The sequence below is a fragment of the Emys orbicularis genome (genome assembly GCF_028017835.1).
Source record: "Emys orbicularis isolate rEmyOrb1 chromosome 21 unlocalized genomic scaffold, rEmyOrb1.hap1 SUPER_21_unloc_2, whole genome shotgun sequence".
Lineage (NCBI taxonomy): Eukaryota > Metazoa > Chordata > Testudines > Emydidae > Emys > Emys orbicularis.
The window spans coordinates 344,873-361,648 of record NW_027045156.1 but is presented as its reverse complement, the minus strand read 5'-3'; the positions used below and the strand labels follow the sequence as shown (position 1 = coordinate 361,648).

Below are 16,776 nucleotides of genomic sequence, written 5' to 3'. Positions count from 1 at the left end.
GTGGGAATTGTAGTCTCCATGGGTCATGTGACCTAGAGCCCTGCATTCAAGGCATTGCAGTACCCTGGGCTCCTGGAGCAGCAGTGCATGCTGGGATAGAGACAGTCGTGCTTCGGGAGACCCCCCCTCCCAGCAAGTGCAATGCATGCTGGGATTTGTACTTCCCTGGGACGGGGGGGCACGATGAGGCGCAGTGCATACTGGGATTTGTAGTTCCCTGGGACGGGGTGGCACGATGAGGCGCAGTGCATACTGGGATTTGTGGTTCCCTGGGAAGGATCAGGTACAGTGCATGCTGGGATTTGCAGTTCCTTGGGGAGCCAATTGCAGGAATTTATAGCAAGTTGGGGGGGCCCCAATCAGGAACGGTGCATGTTGGGAGTTCTAGCCCAACACCCCCTCTCCCCCCCGCAAAAAAATGAGGTCGGCTTAAAGAGCTCATGCGATTTATTTAAAAGAGAACGAACATGGGGGCGGCGCCCCCTTTGCCTGCTGCTCTTTGAGGCCTGGGGGGGGGCTGGTTTTGGGGGCCATGACGTCCTCCCGTCTCCGTGGGGGTGAGAAGGGTAGAACCAGGACTCCTGCCGCTGGGGATCCCAGCAAAGTCTCCAGCTCTCCAGCCCCGATTACCCTCCTCCTGGGAGACACGGCACCCGCCTTTAGCCGGCTCATAAGTGAAGTGGGGCAGGGGAGCCCAGGGCTGGGCTAGCAGGGGCTGTGGGTCAGGAGTGAGGGGCACCGGCAGAGCTGGGGACGGCACCCATGGGGTTAATACCCTTTCCCCTTGTGACATCGGAGTCCATTTGATGATATCACAGCAGAGGAGGAGGAGCTCTGGCAGCCACACCCAAGCATTCACTGACATCACTGCATAGAGGTGTGGCTCGGTGCATGTGATGTCACAATTAATGAGGCGTGGCTTCCTGCAGGACCCGCCCCTTGCTGGGGCAATTTGATGGTGTCACTCTGCCTAGACACCTGGGCAGACCCTTTGATGACATCACAGTAGATAGGGTGTGACTTGTTCCACACAGTGATGTCACCAATAGGGTGTGGCTTGTTCCACTCAGTGACATCACCACCAATGGGGGCGTGGCTTTATCACCCAGTGACATCACCACCAATGGGGGCGTGGCTTACCACCTCTGATGAGGCCCCAGTAAGATGGGTGGGGCTTGTTGCATTGTGAGGACCTCCCTGGTGAGCATCCAATAGCTCTCGTCCCATTGGATGACATCATAAGTGGAGGTGTGGCTTGGGCCACTGGGTGACATCACGCTGCATGGGGCGTGGCTCGGTCCATCCAATGACATCACTGGATGGGGCGAGGCTCAGCCCGCAGAGAGCCAGGATTGGGGTGGGATTGTGAGGGGCTGGGGTGGGGTTCTTTGGGGTGCGGGGACTGAGCCCCAGCCCCTGGGTCAGCCGGGGAAGCAGATGGAGCAGCACTCCAGGCAGATTTCCAGGCAGTCCGCGGAGTCGCAGCAGTCCTGGAGGAGCCCGCACCCCCCTCCACAGGGGCAGCTGCCTCCCCCGCAGCCCTGACCCGGGGGGTCCCCCCTGGTGCAGCAGCCCCCCGCCAGGCACAGCGCCCCGCAGCCCAGGCCGTCCAGCGCCAGGGAGCAGAGCGCCAGGAACTCGCAGAACAGGCAGGCCAGGGCACAGTGAGCGCAGCGGTCTGGGGGAGAGAAAGAGGGGGCAGAGGGTGAGCGAAGCCGAAGAGTGAACCCAGGAGTCCGGGATCCCAGGCCACCCACAACCCCTAGACCCCACTCCCCTCCCAGAGCTGGGGAGAGAACCCAGGTGTCCTGGTGCCCGCCCCCCCCCCCTGCTCTAACCACCAGACCCCACTCCCCTCCCAGAGCTGGGGAGAGAACCCAGGAGTCCTGGCTCCTAGCCCAGCCCACTTGCAGAGGCTGTTTGTTTTTCTATGTGGGCGGAAATGGCCATAATAATAATTGAGTTAACGAGCTCCCAGAGGCACCTGGGGCGGATCCTGAATTAATGCTCAACTCTGGGCGAAACCGGCAACCAGAACCCAACCGTGGGCTCCCCTCCCCCACCCCAGCGCTGCCAGTGCCCCTCACTCCCGACCCACAGCCCCCCGCTAGCCCAGCCCTGCCCCCCCAGCTCTGCCAGTGCCCCTCACTCCCGACCCACAGCCGCTGCTAGCCCAGCCCTGTGCCCCCAAAGCCCTGCCGGTGCCCCTCACTCCCGACCCACAGCCCCCCGCTAGCCCAGCCCTGCCCCCCCAGCTCTGCCAGTGCCCCACACTCCCGACCCACAGCCGCTGCTAGCCCAGCCCTGTCCCCCCAAAGCCCTGCCGGGGCCCCTCACTTCTGACCCGCAGCCCCTGCTAGCCCAGCCCTGCCCCCCCTCATAGCCCTGCTGGTGCCCCTCACTCCCGACCTGCAGCCCCCTGCTAGCCCAGCCCTGTCCCCCCAAAACCCTGCCGGTGCCCCTCACTCCCAACCTGCAGCCTCCCGCTAGCCCAGCCCTGCCCCCCCCCCACACAGCCCTGCCGGTGCCCCTCACTCCCGACCCACAGCCCCCTGCTAGCCCAGCCCTGCCCCCCCAGCTCTGCCGGTGCCCCTCACTCCCGACCCGCAGCCCCCGCTAGCCCGGCCCTGGGCCCCCCAGCTCTGCCGGTGCCCCTCACTCCCGACCCGCAGCCCCTGCTAGCCCAGCCCTGGGCTCCCCCCCAACTCTGCCAGTGCCCCTCACTCCCGACCCGCAGCCCCCTCGCCCAGCCCTGCCCCCCCCAGCCCTGCCGGTGCCCCTCACTCCCGACCCGCAGCCCCCTCGCCCAGCCCTGCCCCCCCCAGCCCTGCCGGTGCCCCTCACTCCCGACCCGCAGCCCCTGCTAGCCCATCCCTGCCCCCCCAGCCCTGCCGGTGCCCCTCACTCCCGACCCGCAGCCCCCTGCTAGCCCAGCCCCGCACTCACCATCCCCAGCCACCTCCTGGATGTGCGAGGCGGTGGATTTACAGCTCTGGTGGCGGCAGACAGACGCGGTGGAGCCCAGACGCTGCTTCCCGCGCCGGGCCGGGGGCGCGGGGAGCGGAGCCTTGTCCCTCCAGCGCTCAGGGCAGCGGGTGACCGCAGGGCCCCCCGAGGGCTGGGGTGTGGAGTCTGAATGCAGAGGGGACAGCGGAGATGGATCCCAGGAGTCCTGGCTCCCACCCCCCCACCCCCGATCTACCCCACCAGCCCCCACTCCCCTCCCAGAGCCGGGGGAGAACCCAGGAGTCCTGGCTCCCAGCCCCCCCTGCTCTAACCACTAGACCCCACTCCCTCATACCTCTCCCTGCTTTCTCAGTGGTCAGGGGCAGGAGAATTAGCGATGTCTCCTCGCTGGGACGAACCTCTTCCCCAGGCAGAGATCTCCGGCTGGGACAATCCACATCCCCTGGGAGCAACCAGACACTGTCAGCAGTAACCCCATCTGCTGTGCGGTGCCTCCCCAGCAGCCCTGCCCCAGAGCTGGCTGCATCTCCATGCCGCTCGAGCCATCCCTGTGCAGCGTTATATGCAGCTGTTCCCCAGCTGACCCACCCCAGAGGTGGCTGCATCTCAGCACCAGATGAATTATTGTTATACGTTCAGGAGCTGCAATGAGACAGGGCACTTACTCTCCGACGTGGAGAATCTGCCTGGGTCTCCTGAGACGCCCTTCGATAGTGCATCTACCCCACGACCATCAGGGGGGACTGGGCTGCCCGCAGACATCAGGGCCCCGAGGGTAGGAACAGCAGGTGTAATGGTTAGAGAACTCACCCCACACAGCTCTGCCAGTGCCCCTCAACCCCGACCCGCAGCCCTCTGCCCCCAGCCCTGTCCCCCACCACGGCTCTGCCAGTGCCCCTCAATCCCGACCTGCACCCCCTGCTCACCCAGCCTTGGGCCTTTTCTGGGTTTTGGCTTCTGGCTGGGTGAGAGGAAAGTGGGAAAGGAGCCAGTGAATGACCGGACGCATCAGAGTGACCCCTCCCTGCAGACAAGTGGGGAGGGGGAGCTAGTGGTTAGAGCGGGGCGGGGGGGGCTGTTGCTGGGAGCCCGGACTCCCAACCCCCCCAGCTCTAACCACTAGACCCCACTCCCCTCCCAGAGCCGGGAGAGAACCCAGGAGTCCTGGCTCCCAGCCCCCCTGCTCTAACCCCTAGCCCCCACTCCCTTCTAAGAGCCAGGGAGAGAACCCAGGAGTCCTGGCTCCCAGCCCCCCCCTGCTCTAACCCACTAGCCCCCACTCCCCTCGCAAAACCAGGGAGAGAACCCAGGAGTCCTGGCTCCCAGACCCTCCCCCCCAAGTCTCACCAAACCCCACTCCCCTCTTAGAGCTTTGGAGAGAACCCAGGAGTCCTGCTCTGTGTGGCTAGGGGGAGGGGGACGTCCCAGCACAGCAGGTACTGGGGCTGGCAGGAGATGAAAGTGGGGGCGTCAGAGGTGAGGCAGCCGCTGGGCCTTGGCTTCCTGATTTCACCGCCCGGACAACTGGGTTCAAAGCAGAGGGCAGCAGAGGTGGAAAAAACAGACCCATAAATCTCCAACCCCCGTGGGAATATAATCAGCTCTCAGGGACGGGAAGATAAACAACAGGGATGGGGAGCGGGAGCCAGGACGCCTGGGTTTTTACCCCGGGCTTTGTGGGGGAAAGACCCTGTGTCCCCTTCGTTTCCCACAAATGAGATACACCCCCCCAATCACACCCACAAATGTGCACCCAGCAAGATAGATACACATAGGCACAGATGTCCTACGTACACACAACGACACGGACAAAACCCACAGCGCGATACACACAGACAGCCCCAGGACCCCCCACCCCAGGTCACACAACCTGCCCCACCCCTGGGTCCATCCCTTACCTCAGTGCGGGTGGGGGAGCCGGGGGCTGCTTTTCACCCCTCTGCTGCACCCTTACAGTCCCTGTCTCCGGTGGGGGGGGGGGGTCCTGGGTCAGAACCGCCCTCTTCTGCCTCCTTCTGTTACCCCATCCACCCCCTTCTATCGCCCTCGCAGCATCCCCAGACACCCCATCGATCCCCAGGCACCACATCCATCCATCCATCCATCCTTCCCGACACCCCATCCATCCATCCCGACACCCCATCCCAACACCCTATCCATCCATCCAACACCCCTTCCATCCATCCCGACACCCCATCCATCCTTCCATCCATCCCGACACCCCATCCATCCATCCCGACACCCCATCCATCCTTCTATCCATCCCGACACCCCATTCATCTATCCCAACACTCCATCCATCCATCCTTCCCGACACCCCTTCCATCCATCCCAACACCCCATCCATCCTTCCATCCATCCCGACACCCCTTCCATCCATCCCGACACCCCATCCATCCTTCCATCCATCCCGACACCCCTTCCATCCATCCCGACACCCCATCCATCCTTCCATCCATCCCGACACCCCATCCATCCATCCCGACACCCCATCCATCCATCCATCCTTCCCGACACCCCATCCATCCATCCCAACACCCCATCCATCCTTCCATCCATCCCGACACCCCTTCCATCCATCCCGACACCCCATCCATCCTTTCATCCATCCAAACACCCCATCCATCCTTCCATCCATCCCGACACCCCATCCATCCATCCCGACACCCCATCCATCCTTCTATCCATCCCGACACCCCATTCATCTATCCCAACACTCCATCCATCCATCCATCCATCCATTCCAACACCCCATCCATCCATCCATCCAACACCCCATCCTGACACCCCATCCATCCCCAGACATCCCATCAATCCATCCATCCTTCTATCCATCCAACACCCCATCCATCCATCCATCCATCCATCCATCCATCCTTCCCGACACCCCATCCTTCCATCCAACACCCCATCCATCCATCCCAACACCCCATCCATCCATCCATCCATCCATCCATCACCCCATCCATCCCGACACCCCATCCATCCATCCATCCATCCATCCATCCATCCATCCTTCCCGACACCCCATTCATCCATCCCAACACCCCATCCTGACACCCCATCCATCCATCCATCTCACAAACTTGCTCTGTCCTGCTTTGGAGTGACACGGAAATTCCAATCTCTCCCCTCCCAGCACAACAGCTGAGAGAGACCCTGGCAAGGGGGGTGACAATCCAACCCTTCTCCTACTTCCCAACCATTCCCCGGTTTTGGTGCTCAGCTGCTCCACCCCAGAGGTGGCCGCATCTCAGCGCTGGGCAAGCCATCCCCGTATGGCGTTATGTGCGGCTGTTCCCCAGCTGCGCCGCCCCAGAGGTGGCTGCATCTCAGCGCTGGGCGAGCCATCCCCGTATGGCGTTATGTGCGGCTGTTCCCCAGCTGCCCCGCCCCAGAGGTGGCTGCATCTCAGCGCTGGGCGAGCCATCCCCGTATGGCGTTATGTGCGGCTGTTCCCCAGCTGCCCCGCCCCAGAGGTGGCCACATCTCAGCGCTGCCCTGGACTCTCTCAGCTCGGCAGCTGAGGCCTGCTGGTCGTAGGGGGCTGGGCTGGGAACCAGGAAAGGCGGCAGAGAAGAAATGGGCACTAATGGATTCTGCCATAACTAATTCATCCCCCTGAGCAGACAGTGAGATGCAGCCTCCCCCAGGGCTCATCCGCCGGCTGCTGGCGCGTGGGCTCCCTGTATTTACAGCTCACAACACCCGCCGGGGGTGGGGGAGGAGTGGGGGGGGGGCAGAGGCTTGCCAAATGCAACAGGGGGCTGCGGTTCAGGAGTGAGGGGCACCGGCAGGGCAGGGGGGCCGGGCTATGGGGGGACAGGGCTGGGCCATCAGGGGGCTGCGGGTCGGGAGTGAGGAGCACTGGCAGGGCAGGGGGGCCGGGCTATGGGGGGACAGGGCTGGGCCATCAGGGGGCTGCGGGTCGGGAATGAGGGGCACTGGCAGGGCAGGGGGGCCGGGCTATGGGGGGACAGGGCTGGGCCATCAGGGGGCTGCGGGTCGGGAATGAGGGGCACTGGCAGGGCAGGGGGGCCGGGCTATGGGGGGACAGGGCTGGGCCATCAGGGGGCTGCGGGTCGGGAATGAGGGGCACTGGCAGGGCAGGGGGGCCGGGCTGTGGGGGGCAGGGGCTGCAGGTCGGGAGTGAGGGGCACCGGCCGGGATGGGGTGGGGGTGGGGGCGGGGGCGGGAGTGAGTTCCAGGCCACCTTGGGTCTATCCCATCATGCACTTTCTCTCCCCCCCCCCTTCATAAATGAGTAATTATGTCTCCATGGCAATGGATGCTGCAGGAAGCAGAAATGAATTATCAGAGAGGGACCAAGATGCCCCCCCCAGCCCTGCCTGTGCCCCTCACTCCCGACCCGCAGCCCCCCCCCCAGCCCTGCCGGTGCCCCTCACTCCCGACCCGCAGCCCCCCCCCAGCCCTGCCTGTGCCCCTCACTCCCGACCCGCAGCCCCCACAGCCCTGCCTGTGCCCCTCACTCCCGACCCGCAGCCCCCCCCCCCCGCTAGCCCAGCCCTCCGCTCCCCCCAGCTCTGCCGGTGCCCCTCACTCCCGACCCCGCAGCCCCTGCAGGGGGGAGGATCCCAGGGGGATGGGTGGGTGGGGGCTGGTGCAGGGGGGGAGGATCCCGGAGGATGTGGGGGGCTGGATGCAGGGGGGAGGATCCCGGGGGATGGGGGGGCTGGATGCAGGGGGGAGGATCCCGGGGGGACGGGGGGCTGGATGCCGGGGGCTGCGGGGGGATGGATGTAGGGTGGGGGGCTGGATGCAGGGGGGAGGATCCGGGGAGGGCGGGGCTTGGGGCGGGGCTGATTTCGCTGCAGCGGCTGCTCCCTGCGCCGGTCCGTGTCTCCCCCTCCCCGCGGTTCGGTCCCGTCCGGTCCCTGCGCGATGGCTCCGACCCTGATGCTGGCGGCCCTGCTCTGCGCGCTGGGCCCCGCCGCCGGGAAGGTAGGAGGGGGACCCGGGACCCACGAGCCCTGCGCCCCCATCTCCCCTCATCCCCCCCGGCGCCCCCATCTCTCCCCACCTGCCCTCTGCGCCCCCATCGCCCCCCGGCGCCCTCATTTCTCCCGTAGCCCCCCCGGCGCCCCATCTCTCCCCGCCTTCCCCCGGAGCCCCATCTTTCCCCATCGCCCCCCCCGCACTCCCATCTTCCCCCTGCGGCCCCATATCCCCTCATCGCCCCCCTGAACCCCATCGCCCCCTGCGCCCCATCTCTCCCCATCGCCCCCTGCACCCCCAACGTCCCATCTCTGCCTTGTGCCCCACCTCCCCCTGCTCCCCCATCTTCTCCATCGCCTCCCCGCACCCCTCATCTTCCCTCCCTTTATCCCCCTACGCGAACCCCACGCCCCTTCCCCCCCCAGTCCTTATTATTGTCTCCCGGGGGGGGGGGATGTACCTGGAGCCAGGGGAGTCTGGGGCGGTGGGCTGATGGGTCCCATCTCCGGGGCTGCCCCACCCCCACTGAGGCCCAGACCCCGACCCCCCCACAGCGCAGGAGACCGGGGGGGGGGGTGGCTGCTGTGAGTTCCCCCCCTCAGTCGAGACGGTAGCGCTGGGTGGATCGATGTGGGTGTGGGGTGTATAAAGGGGGTGGGCGGTGTCTGGGAGCCTAGGGGGTATCGGTGGATGGGGGTGTTGGGGGAGTGGTCTAGGGGGATGGGGGTGTTTGGGGCGTGGGGGTATTAGAGATGGGGGTGTTGGGGGCGGGGGGGTCTCAGGGGATGGGTGGTGTTTGGGGGAGTGGCGGTCTAGGGGAATGGGCGGTGTTTGAGGGGGATAGTGGTGTTTGGGGCGTGGGGGGTCTCAGGGAATGGGGTACTTGAGGGGGATGGGGGTGTTTGAGGGTAGGGGGGGATGGGTAGTGTTTGGGGGAGTGGCGGTCTAGGGGGATGGGGGTGTTTGGGGGTCTCAGGGGATGGGGGTGTTGGGGGAGTGGTCTAGGGGGATGGGGGTGTTTGGGGCGTGGGGGTATTAGAGATGGGGGTGTTGGGGGCGGGGGGGTCTCAGGGGATGGGTGGTGTTTGGGGGAGTGGCGGTCTAGGGGAATGGGCGGTGTTTGAGGGGGATAGTGGTGTTTGGGGCGTGGGGGGTCTCAGGGAATGGGGTACTTGAGGGGGATGGGGGTGTTTGAGGGTAGGGGGGATGGGTGGTGTTTGGGGGAGTGGCGGTCTAGGGGGATGGGGGTGTTTGGGGGTCTCAGGGGATGGGGGTGTTTGAGGGTAGGGGGGATGGGTGGTGTTTGGGGGGTGGCAGTCTAGATGGATGGGGTGTTTGAGGGGGATGGGCCGGGTTTGGGGGTCTCGGGGGATGGGAGCTTGAGGGGGATGTCGGGTCTGGAGGACGGAGGGGGATGGGGGGTTCTGTATCTGTCGCACTCCGCCCCAGAAGCAGCCACATTTCAGCAGCAGACAGGAGCCAGGAGCTGTGCGCAGTGGGGGGGGGGGAGTGGGGGGGAGACAGAAAGAACGAGAAAGGGCCCCACCAGCCACAGACAACGGGGAGGCCGTGATGCCTGGGGGCCGGGGCTGGCAGCGCCCCCCCCCCCACGAACCCCTCCCCATCTCCCCAGAGCCAGCTGCCAGCCAAGCCCCCCCCCCCCCCCCCCCCAGCACTCCTGGTGACTCAGCCTGCGGATCCCGGCTGCCACAGACACATGGGTGGGGGGATCACTGCAGAGATGCCCCTCCCCCACCACCTCCCAGACCTGCCCCCCCCATTTGCTGACCTCCCCCCCATTAGCTGAAAAGGTGCGTAGCTGTCCTGTGCTCCTGGCTCTGGGAGAGGAGTGGGGGCTGGTGGGTCAGAGCAGGAGGGGCTGGGAGCCAGGACTCCTGGGTTCTCTCCCCGGCTCTGGGAGTGGAGTGGGGTCTGGTGGTTAGAGCAGGGGGCGCTGGGAGCCAGGACTCCTGGGTTCTCTCCCCGGCTCTGGGAGTGGAGTGGGGTCTGGTGGTTAGAGCAGGGGGCGCTGGGAGCCAGGACTCCTGGGTTCTCTCCCCAGCTCTGGGAGGGGAATGGGGTCTGGTGGTTAGAGCAGGGGAGGCTGGGAGCCAGGACTCCTGGGTTCTCTCCCTGGCTCTGGGAGGGGAGTAGGGTCTGGTGGTTAGAGCGGTGGGGGCTGGGAGCCAGGACTCCTGGGTTCGCTGGGAATGGGCTGGGTACATTGGGTACCATCCATTCACCTCTCCGCCTCTTTCTCTCTGTGTTTTCCCCACAGGCTCTTCCCGCCGGCCCCAGGGGGGCGCTGCCCCATGACTCGGCCGGGGGCCCCCGGCGTTTCCGACGGGACCTACGGGGGGCTCCCTACGAGGGGGAGATGGGGCAGGCCAACGAGATCTACTACCCCCGGCTGGGGCCGCTGGTCCAGGATGAGCTGCTGGCCCAGGCGCTGGAGAGGCTGGGGGCGCCCCCCGCGGGCCGGTGGCGGGAGGACGAGCCGGGTGGCACCCCGTGGCTCCAGGAGGTGCCCCCCGGTGGCCGCTGGAGGCAGGACGGGGCCCAGACCGCCCTGGCTCTCCAGCGCCTCCTCCAGGAATCAGTCCCCCTGGCCTCCCTCCTGCAGCTGTGGGACCAGGCCAGGGGGGCCCCGTACCCCGATTACGATGAGACCGGGGCGGGTGCCCCCCCCAGGACCCGGGCCCCGGCCCCACCCCAGCTGAGCCGCTACCGGACGGACGGGGCCTATGAGAGCCACCAGGACGAGCCGGGGGATGAGGAGCCTGGGGAGATGGATGCGGAGATGCTGAGGTGCCTGGAGAAGGGCCAGGCCCCGGGCCCCATTCCCCGCCCCCCTGAGCCAGCCAGTCTCAACCCCCCCGGGGCCAGATGGGAGCCAGCGCCCCCTAGAGGGAAAAGGCCGTGTGCCCCAGTTGGGGTCCGGGGTTCTCTCCCCAGCTCTGGGAGGGGAATGGTCTCTAGTGGGTAGAGCAGGGGGGGCTGGGAGCCAGGACTCCTGGGTTCTCTCCCTGGCTCCAGGAGGGGAGTGGGGGCTGGTGGGTTAGAGCAGGGGGGGCTGGGAGCCAGGACGCCTGGGTTCTCTCCCTGGCTCTGGGAGGGGAGTGGGGGCTGGTGGTTAGAGCAGGGGGGGGCTGGGAGCCAGGACGCCTGGGTTCTAGCTCCATTTTTCCTCTGGCTTGCAGGTACCTGGTGGGCCGGATACTCGCAGGGGGCGGCGAGACGCGACCCCCCCACCACCCCAGACGCCTGCGCCGGGGGCTGGAGGAAGAACCCCCCACCCTGCTGCGCGTGAAGCGGTTGGGGGGCGACGGGGAGGGCCCCGAGGCGGGGGCACCCCAGCTGCAGCGAGCCAAGAGGACAGAGGAGGAGGAGGAGGCTGTGGGGGGGCGGAGGGGGGCGTATGGGGGGGAGCCCCTGCTGAGGTACCTGCCTGAGTAACAGGGACCCCCCCCCCCAGGCCCAGTGAGCGCTAATGCGGCGAGGGAGGGGGCTTACGTCTCCCCCTGCCCCGCCCATCTCTGAATGTAGCCAGCTGTGGGTGCGGGGGAGGCGCTGCCTTGCTCCTAGCCCCCCAATCTCTGCCTCCCAATGACCCCTCCCTCCACAGGCCGGCTTATCACTGGGCCCCACGTCTCTCCCCCACAAGCCAACTGCCCCCCCATTGGGGTGACGGCTTGCCCCCAACATGCTTCAAGATCCCTATTCCCCCCCCGGGCTATGCCCCCCAATATCCCAGCTCCGAGCCCCCTATTGTCCCCAGGGCTCTGCCCCCCCAGCTCTGAACCCCCATTTCCTCCACTACCCTAGCTCTGCCGCCCCACCCCCCTGGTTCCCCCCGCTTCTATCAGTCCATTCAGTAACGGCTTCCCGCCCCCCTTGTCTGTCTGTCTGGTGTTGATTAATTAACTAATGAAATAAAGGCTCGTCAGGTATTTTGATGTAAAGGCCGAGTGGTGATCTCCGTGTGTGTGCCTCTGCCCCCAGGCTAGGGGGCGCCGTGCTGCGGGGAGCAGGTTAGGGGCCTGGGCGGGGGGCGCTCTCCCCTGGCACTCAGGACTGGGCACTGGGGGGCGCTGTGCTGTGGGTCGGGGGGGCTCAGTAGGGGGCGCTATCCCCTGGCAGTCAGGGCAGGGCGCTGGGGGGCGCCGTGCTGTGGGTCGGGGGGCTCAGTAGCGGGCGCTCTCCCCGGCACTCAGGACCGGGCACTGGGGGGCGCTGTGCTGTGGGTCGGGGGGCTCAGTAGGGGACGCTCTCCCCTGGCAATCAGGGCTGGGCTCTGGGGGGGTGCCATTTTGTGGGTCGGGGGGGCTCAGTAGGGGGCGCTATCCCCTGGCAGTCAGGGCCAGGCGCTGGGGGGCACTGTGCTGTGGGTCGGGGGGCTCATTAGGGGGCGCTCTCCCCTGGCAGTCAGGACCGGGCACTGGGGGGCGCTGTGCTGTGGGTCGGGGGGCTCAGTAGGGGGCGCTATCACCTGGCAGTCAGGACAGGGCGCTGGGGGGCGCTGTGCTGTGGGTCGGGGGTTTCAGTAGGGGGCGCTCTCCCCTGGCAGTCAGGACCGGGCACTGGGGGGCGCTGTGCTGTGGGTCGGGGGGCTCAGTAGGGGGCGCTCTCCCCTGGCAGTCAGGGCTGGGCACTGGGGAGCACTGTGCTGTGGGTCGGGGGGGCTCAGTAGGGGGCGCTTTCCCCTGGCAGTCAGGGCCGGGCGCTGGGGGGCACTGTGCTGTGGGTCGGGGGTCTCAGTAGGGGGCGCTATCCCCTGGCAGTCAGGGCTGGGCGCTGGGGGGCACTGTGCTGTGGGTCGGGGGGCTCAGTAGGGGGCGCTCTCCCCTGACAGTCAGGACCGGGCAATGGGGGGCGCCATGCTGTGGGTCGGGGGGCTCAGTAGGGGGCGCTCTCCCCGGCACTCAGGACCGGGCACTGGGGGGTGCCGTGCTGTGGGTCGGGGGTTTCAGTAGGGGGCGCTATCCCCTGGCAGTCAGGGCAGGGCGCTGGGGGGCACTGTGCTGTGTGTCGGGGGGCTCAGTAGGGGGCGCTATCCCCTGGCAGTCAGGGCCAGGCACTGGGGGGCGCTGTGCTCTGGGTCGGGGGGTTCAGTAGGGGGCGCTATCCCCTGGCAGTCAGGGCAGGGCGCTGGGGGGCACTGTGCTGTGGGTCGGGGGGCTGAGTAGGGGGCGCTCTCCCCTGGCAGTCAGGGCCAGGCGCTGGGGGGCGCTGTGCTGTGGGTCGGGGGTCTCAGTAGGGGGCGCTCTCCCCTGGCACTCAGGACCGGGCACTGGGGGGCGCTGTGCTGTGGGTCGGGGGGCTCAGTAGGGGGCGCTATCCCCTGGCAGTCAGGGCTGGGCACTGGGGGGCGCTGTGCTGTGGGTCGGGGGTTTCAGTAGGGGGCGCTCTCCCCTGGCAGTCAGGACCGGGCACTGGGGGGCACTGTGCTGTGGGTCGGGGGTTTCAGTAGGGGGCGCTATCCCCTGGCAGTCAGGGCTGGGCGCTGGGGGGCACTGTGCTGTGGGTCGGGGGTTTCAGTAGGGGGCGCTATCCCCTGGCAGTCAGGGCAGGGCGCTGGGGGGCACTGTGCTGTGGGTCGGGGGGCTCAGTAGGGGGCGCTCTCCCCGGCACTCAGGACAGGGCGCTGGGGGGCGCTGTGCTGTGGGTCGGGGGGCTCTGTAGGGGGCGCTATCCCCTGGCAGTCAGGGCAGGGCACTGGGGGGCGCTGTGCTGTGGGTCGGGGGGCTCAGTAGGGGGCGCTATCCCCTGGCAGTCAGGGCAGGGCGCTGGGGGGCACTGTGCTGTGGGTCGGGGGGCTCAGTAGGGGACGCTCTCCCCTGGCAGTCAGGGCCAGGCGCTGGGGGGCACTGTGCTGTGGGTCGGGGGGCTCAGTAGGGGGCGCTCTCCCCTGGCAGTCAGGGCTGGGCACTGGGAGGCACTGTGCTGTGGGTCGGGGGTTTCAGTAGGGGGCGCTATCCCCTGGCAGTCAGGGCAGGGTGCTAGGGGGCACTGTGCTGTGGGTCGGGGGTTTCAGTAGGGGACGCTATCCCCTGGCAATCAGGACCGGGCACTGGGGGGCGCTGTGCTGTGGGTCGGGGGGCTCAGTAGGGGGCGCTCTCCCCTGGCAGTCAGGGCTGGGCGCTGGGGGGCGCTGTGCTGTGGGTCGGGGGTTTCAGTAGGGGGCGCTCTCCCCTGGCAGTCAGGACCGGGCACTGGGGGGCACTGTGCTGTGGGTCGGGGGTTTCAGTAGGGGGCGCTATCCCCTGGCAGTCAGGGCAGGGTGCTGGGGGGCACTGTGCTGTGGGTTGGGGGTCTCAGTAGGGGGCGCTATCCCCTGGCAGTCAGGGCAGGGCACTGGGGGGCGCTGTGCTGTGGGTCGGGGGTTTCAGTAGGGGGCGCTATCCCCTGGCAGTCAGTGCTGGGCGTTGGGGGGCACTGTGCTGTGGGTCGGGGGTTTCAGTAGGGGGCGCTATCCCCTGGCAGTCAGGGCAGGGTGCTGGGGGGCACTGTGCTGTGGGTCGGGGGTCTCAGTAGGGGGCGCTATCCCCTGGCAGTCAGGGCTGGGCACTGGGGGGCACTGTGCTGTTGGTCGGGGGTTTCAGTAGGGGCGCTATCTCCTGGCAGTCAGGGCTGGGCGCTGGGGGGCACTGTGCTGTGGGTCGGGGGGTTCAGTAGGGGGCGCTATCCCCTGGCAGTCAGGGCTGGGCGCTGGGGGGCACTGTGCTGTGGGTCGGGGGGTTCAGTAGGGGGCGCTATCCCCTGGCAGTCAGGGCTGGGCACTGGGGGGCACTGTGCTGTGGGTCTGGGGGCTCAGTAGGGGACGCTCTCCCCTGGCAGTCAGGGCAGGGCGCTGGGGGGGCACTGTGCTGTGGGTCGGGGGGCTCAGTAGGGGACGCTCTCCCCTGGCAGTCAGGGCTGGGCACTGGGGGGCACTGTGCTGTTGGTCGGGGGTTTCAGTAGGGGCGCTATCTCCTGGCAGTCAGGACAGGGCTCTGGGGGGCGCTGTGCTGTGGGTCGGGGGGCTCAGTAGGGGGCGCTCTCCCCTGGCAGTCAGGGCTGGGCACTGGGGGGCACTGTGCTGTGGGTCGGGGGGCTCAGTAGGGGGCGCTCTGCTCTGCACAGAGCCCCAGAGGCAGGAGATTTAGGACTGAAGCCCAAACATTTCATTCCCAGATTCGGGGCCTGCCCGAGGAAGACCAGATGAGGCCGAAGCCAGAGGGTCCCCGGCCCCGGTGGCTTGGTTGGATCCATCTGCCATCAGCCCCGAAGTGGGCCCTGGTAGGGGTGAGCCTGAGAGACGGAGGGAGGAGTGTGTGAGGGGGAGTCAGGTATTGGGGGGTCCCCTCCAGCCAGCCCCCTTTCTCAGCCTTGGGGGGTCAGGCATTGGGGTCCCCTCCAGCCAGCCCCCCCTTCTGAGCCTGGGTGTGTGTGTCTGGGCTGTGGGGGGAAGGGCAACCGCCCCCACCAATTGTGGCTCAAAAGGGCCCAGCAGCCGCCTCCCTCCCCTCGGCCCCCCCGCCCCAATCCAGCTGCATCCTCGCCTCCCATTGGCTGTTGCCAGGAGACCACCTACCTGCTGCTCCACAGCCCTGATGCTGGGTGGGGGGACACAGAGAGGGGCTATGGGGAGTTCGGGGCCCTGTGGGGGGGCTCCGTGGGGAGCCCTGGAGGGTTTGGGGGGCTCTGTCAGGCACAGTGGGAGGTTTGGGGGCAGTGAGGGGGTTCAGGGCCCCCCAAACCCTCTCACTGCCCCCAAAGCTCCCACCTAGCAATAAACGACCAGGGATGGCCCCCACCTTGGCCCCTTTGTGCTCCAGCTGGTACCTTTCCCATCGACACTGTATTCCGAACACTGAATAAAGCCTCCTGCGTTCACACAGGCCGAGAGTCACTCCAGATTTAGGAAGCTGGGGGGTGGGGGTGGCTCCCTTTGGGGGTCCGTCTCCCTCCGGGGGGGGCCTCACCGCGGGGGGCTCATGGCGTGATGGGGCAGCACTAAGGGTTGGTCCCAGGGGGCAGAGAAGCCAAGGGGCTCCCCCCAGGGAGAGTGTGAGCCCAAAGGGGGGCTGGTGCACTGTAAGGGTCCCTCCCCAGGGGCAGTACCAGAGCCGGGTGGGAGCACCAGGGCCGGGGATCCGTGCGGCCCCGCTCCGGTACTCCTCCTCCACCGGGCCTGTTTCGTTCCCGCACTCCCCTCCTCCTCCTCCAATGGGCCTGTCTTGTTCCCTCGCTCCCCTACTCCTCCTCCACCGGGCCTGTTTCGTTCCCGCACTCCTCTCCTCCTCCTCCATCGGGCCTGTCCCGTTCCCGCACTCCCCTCCGCCACTGGGCCTGTCTCATTCCCGCACTCTTCCTCCACCAGGCCCGTCTCGTTCCCTCGCTCCCTACTCCTCCTCCACTGGGGCTGTCCGTTCCCTCGCTCCCCTACTCCTCCTCCACTAGGCCCGTTTCGTTCCCTCGCTCCCCTACTCTTCCTCCACTGAGCCCGTTTCGTTCCCTAGCTCCCGCACTCCTCCTCCCCTGGGCCTGTCTCCTTCCTGCACTCCTCCTCCACTAGGCCCGTTTCGTTCCCTCGCTCCCTCACTCCTCCTCCACCGGACCCGTCTCGTTCCCTCGCTCCCCTACTCCTCCTCCACTAGGCCCGTTTCGTTCCCTCACTCCCACACTCCCCTCAACACTGCCAACCTCCCCTGCATGACCTCCCCCCATGCCCGGCACAGCCCCCCCACAAGCCCCACCCTACAGCACCCCTATGCACTGCCCCCCACACCTGCAACCAACAACCCACTTGCCAGCCGGCACAATCACCTGTTTAGTCACCCCCCACACACCCAGAGCAGCCCCCCCCCCCGA

The 16,776-nt window shown here is 67.1% G+C and overlaps 1 protein-coding gene across 1 annotated transcript; it reads right to left on the bottom strand.

Annotated features, from left to right (window-relative positions):
• Window positions 1-1,421: 1,421 nt before the first annotated feature.
• LOC135895016 (myoD family inhibitor domain-containing protein-like) lies at window positions 1,422-3,729 on the bottom strand. Its single transcript, XM_065423063.1, has 3 exons — window positions 3,633-3,729; window positions 2,947-3,132; window positions 1,422-1,678 (listed from the first exon to the last, which is right to left on the bottom strand). Exons 1-3 carry the CDS (start codon window positions 3,727-3,729, stop codon window positions 1,422-1,424), a joined length of 540 nt encoding a protein of 179 aa, XP_065279135.1.
• Between the last annotated feature and the right edge of the window lie 13,047 nt (window positions 3,730-16,776).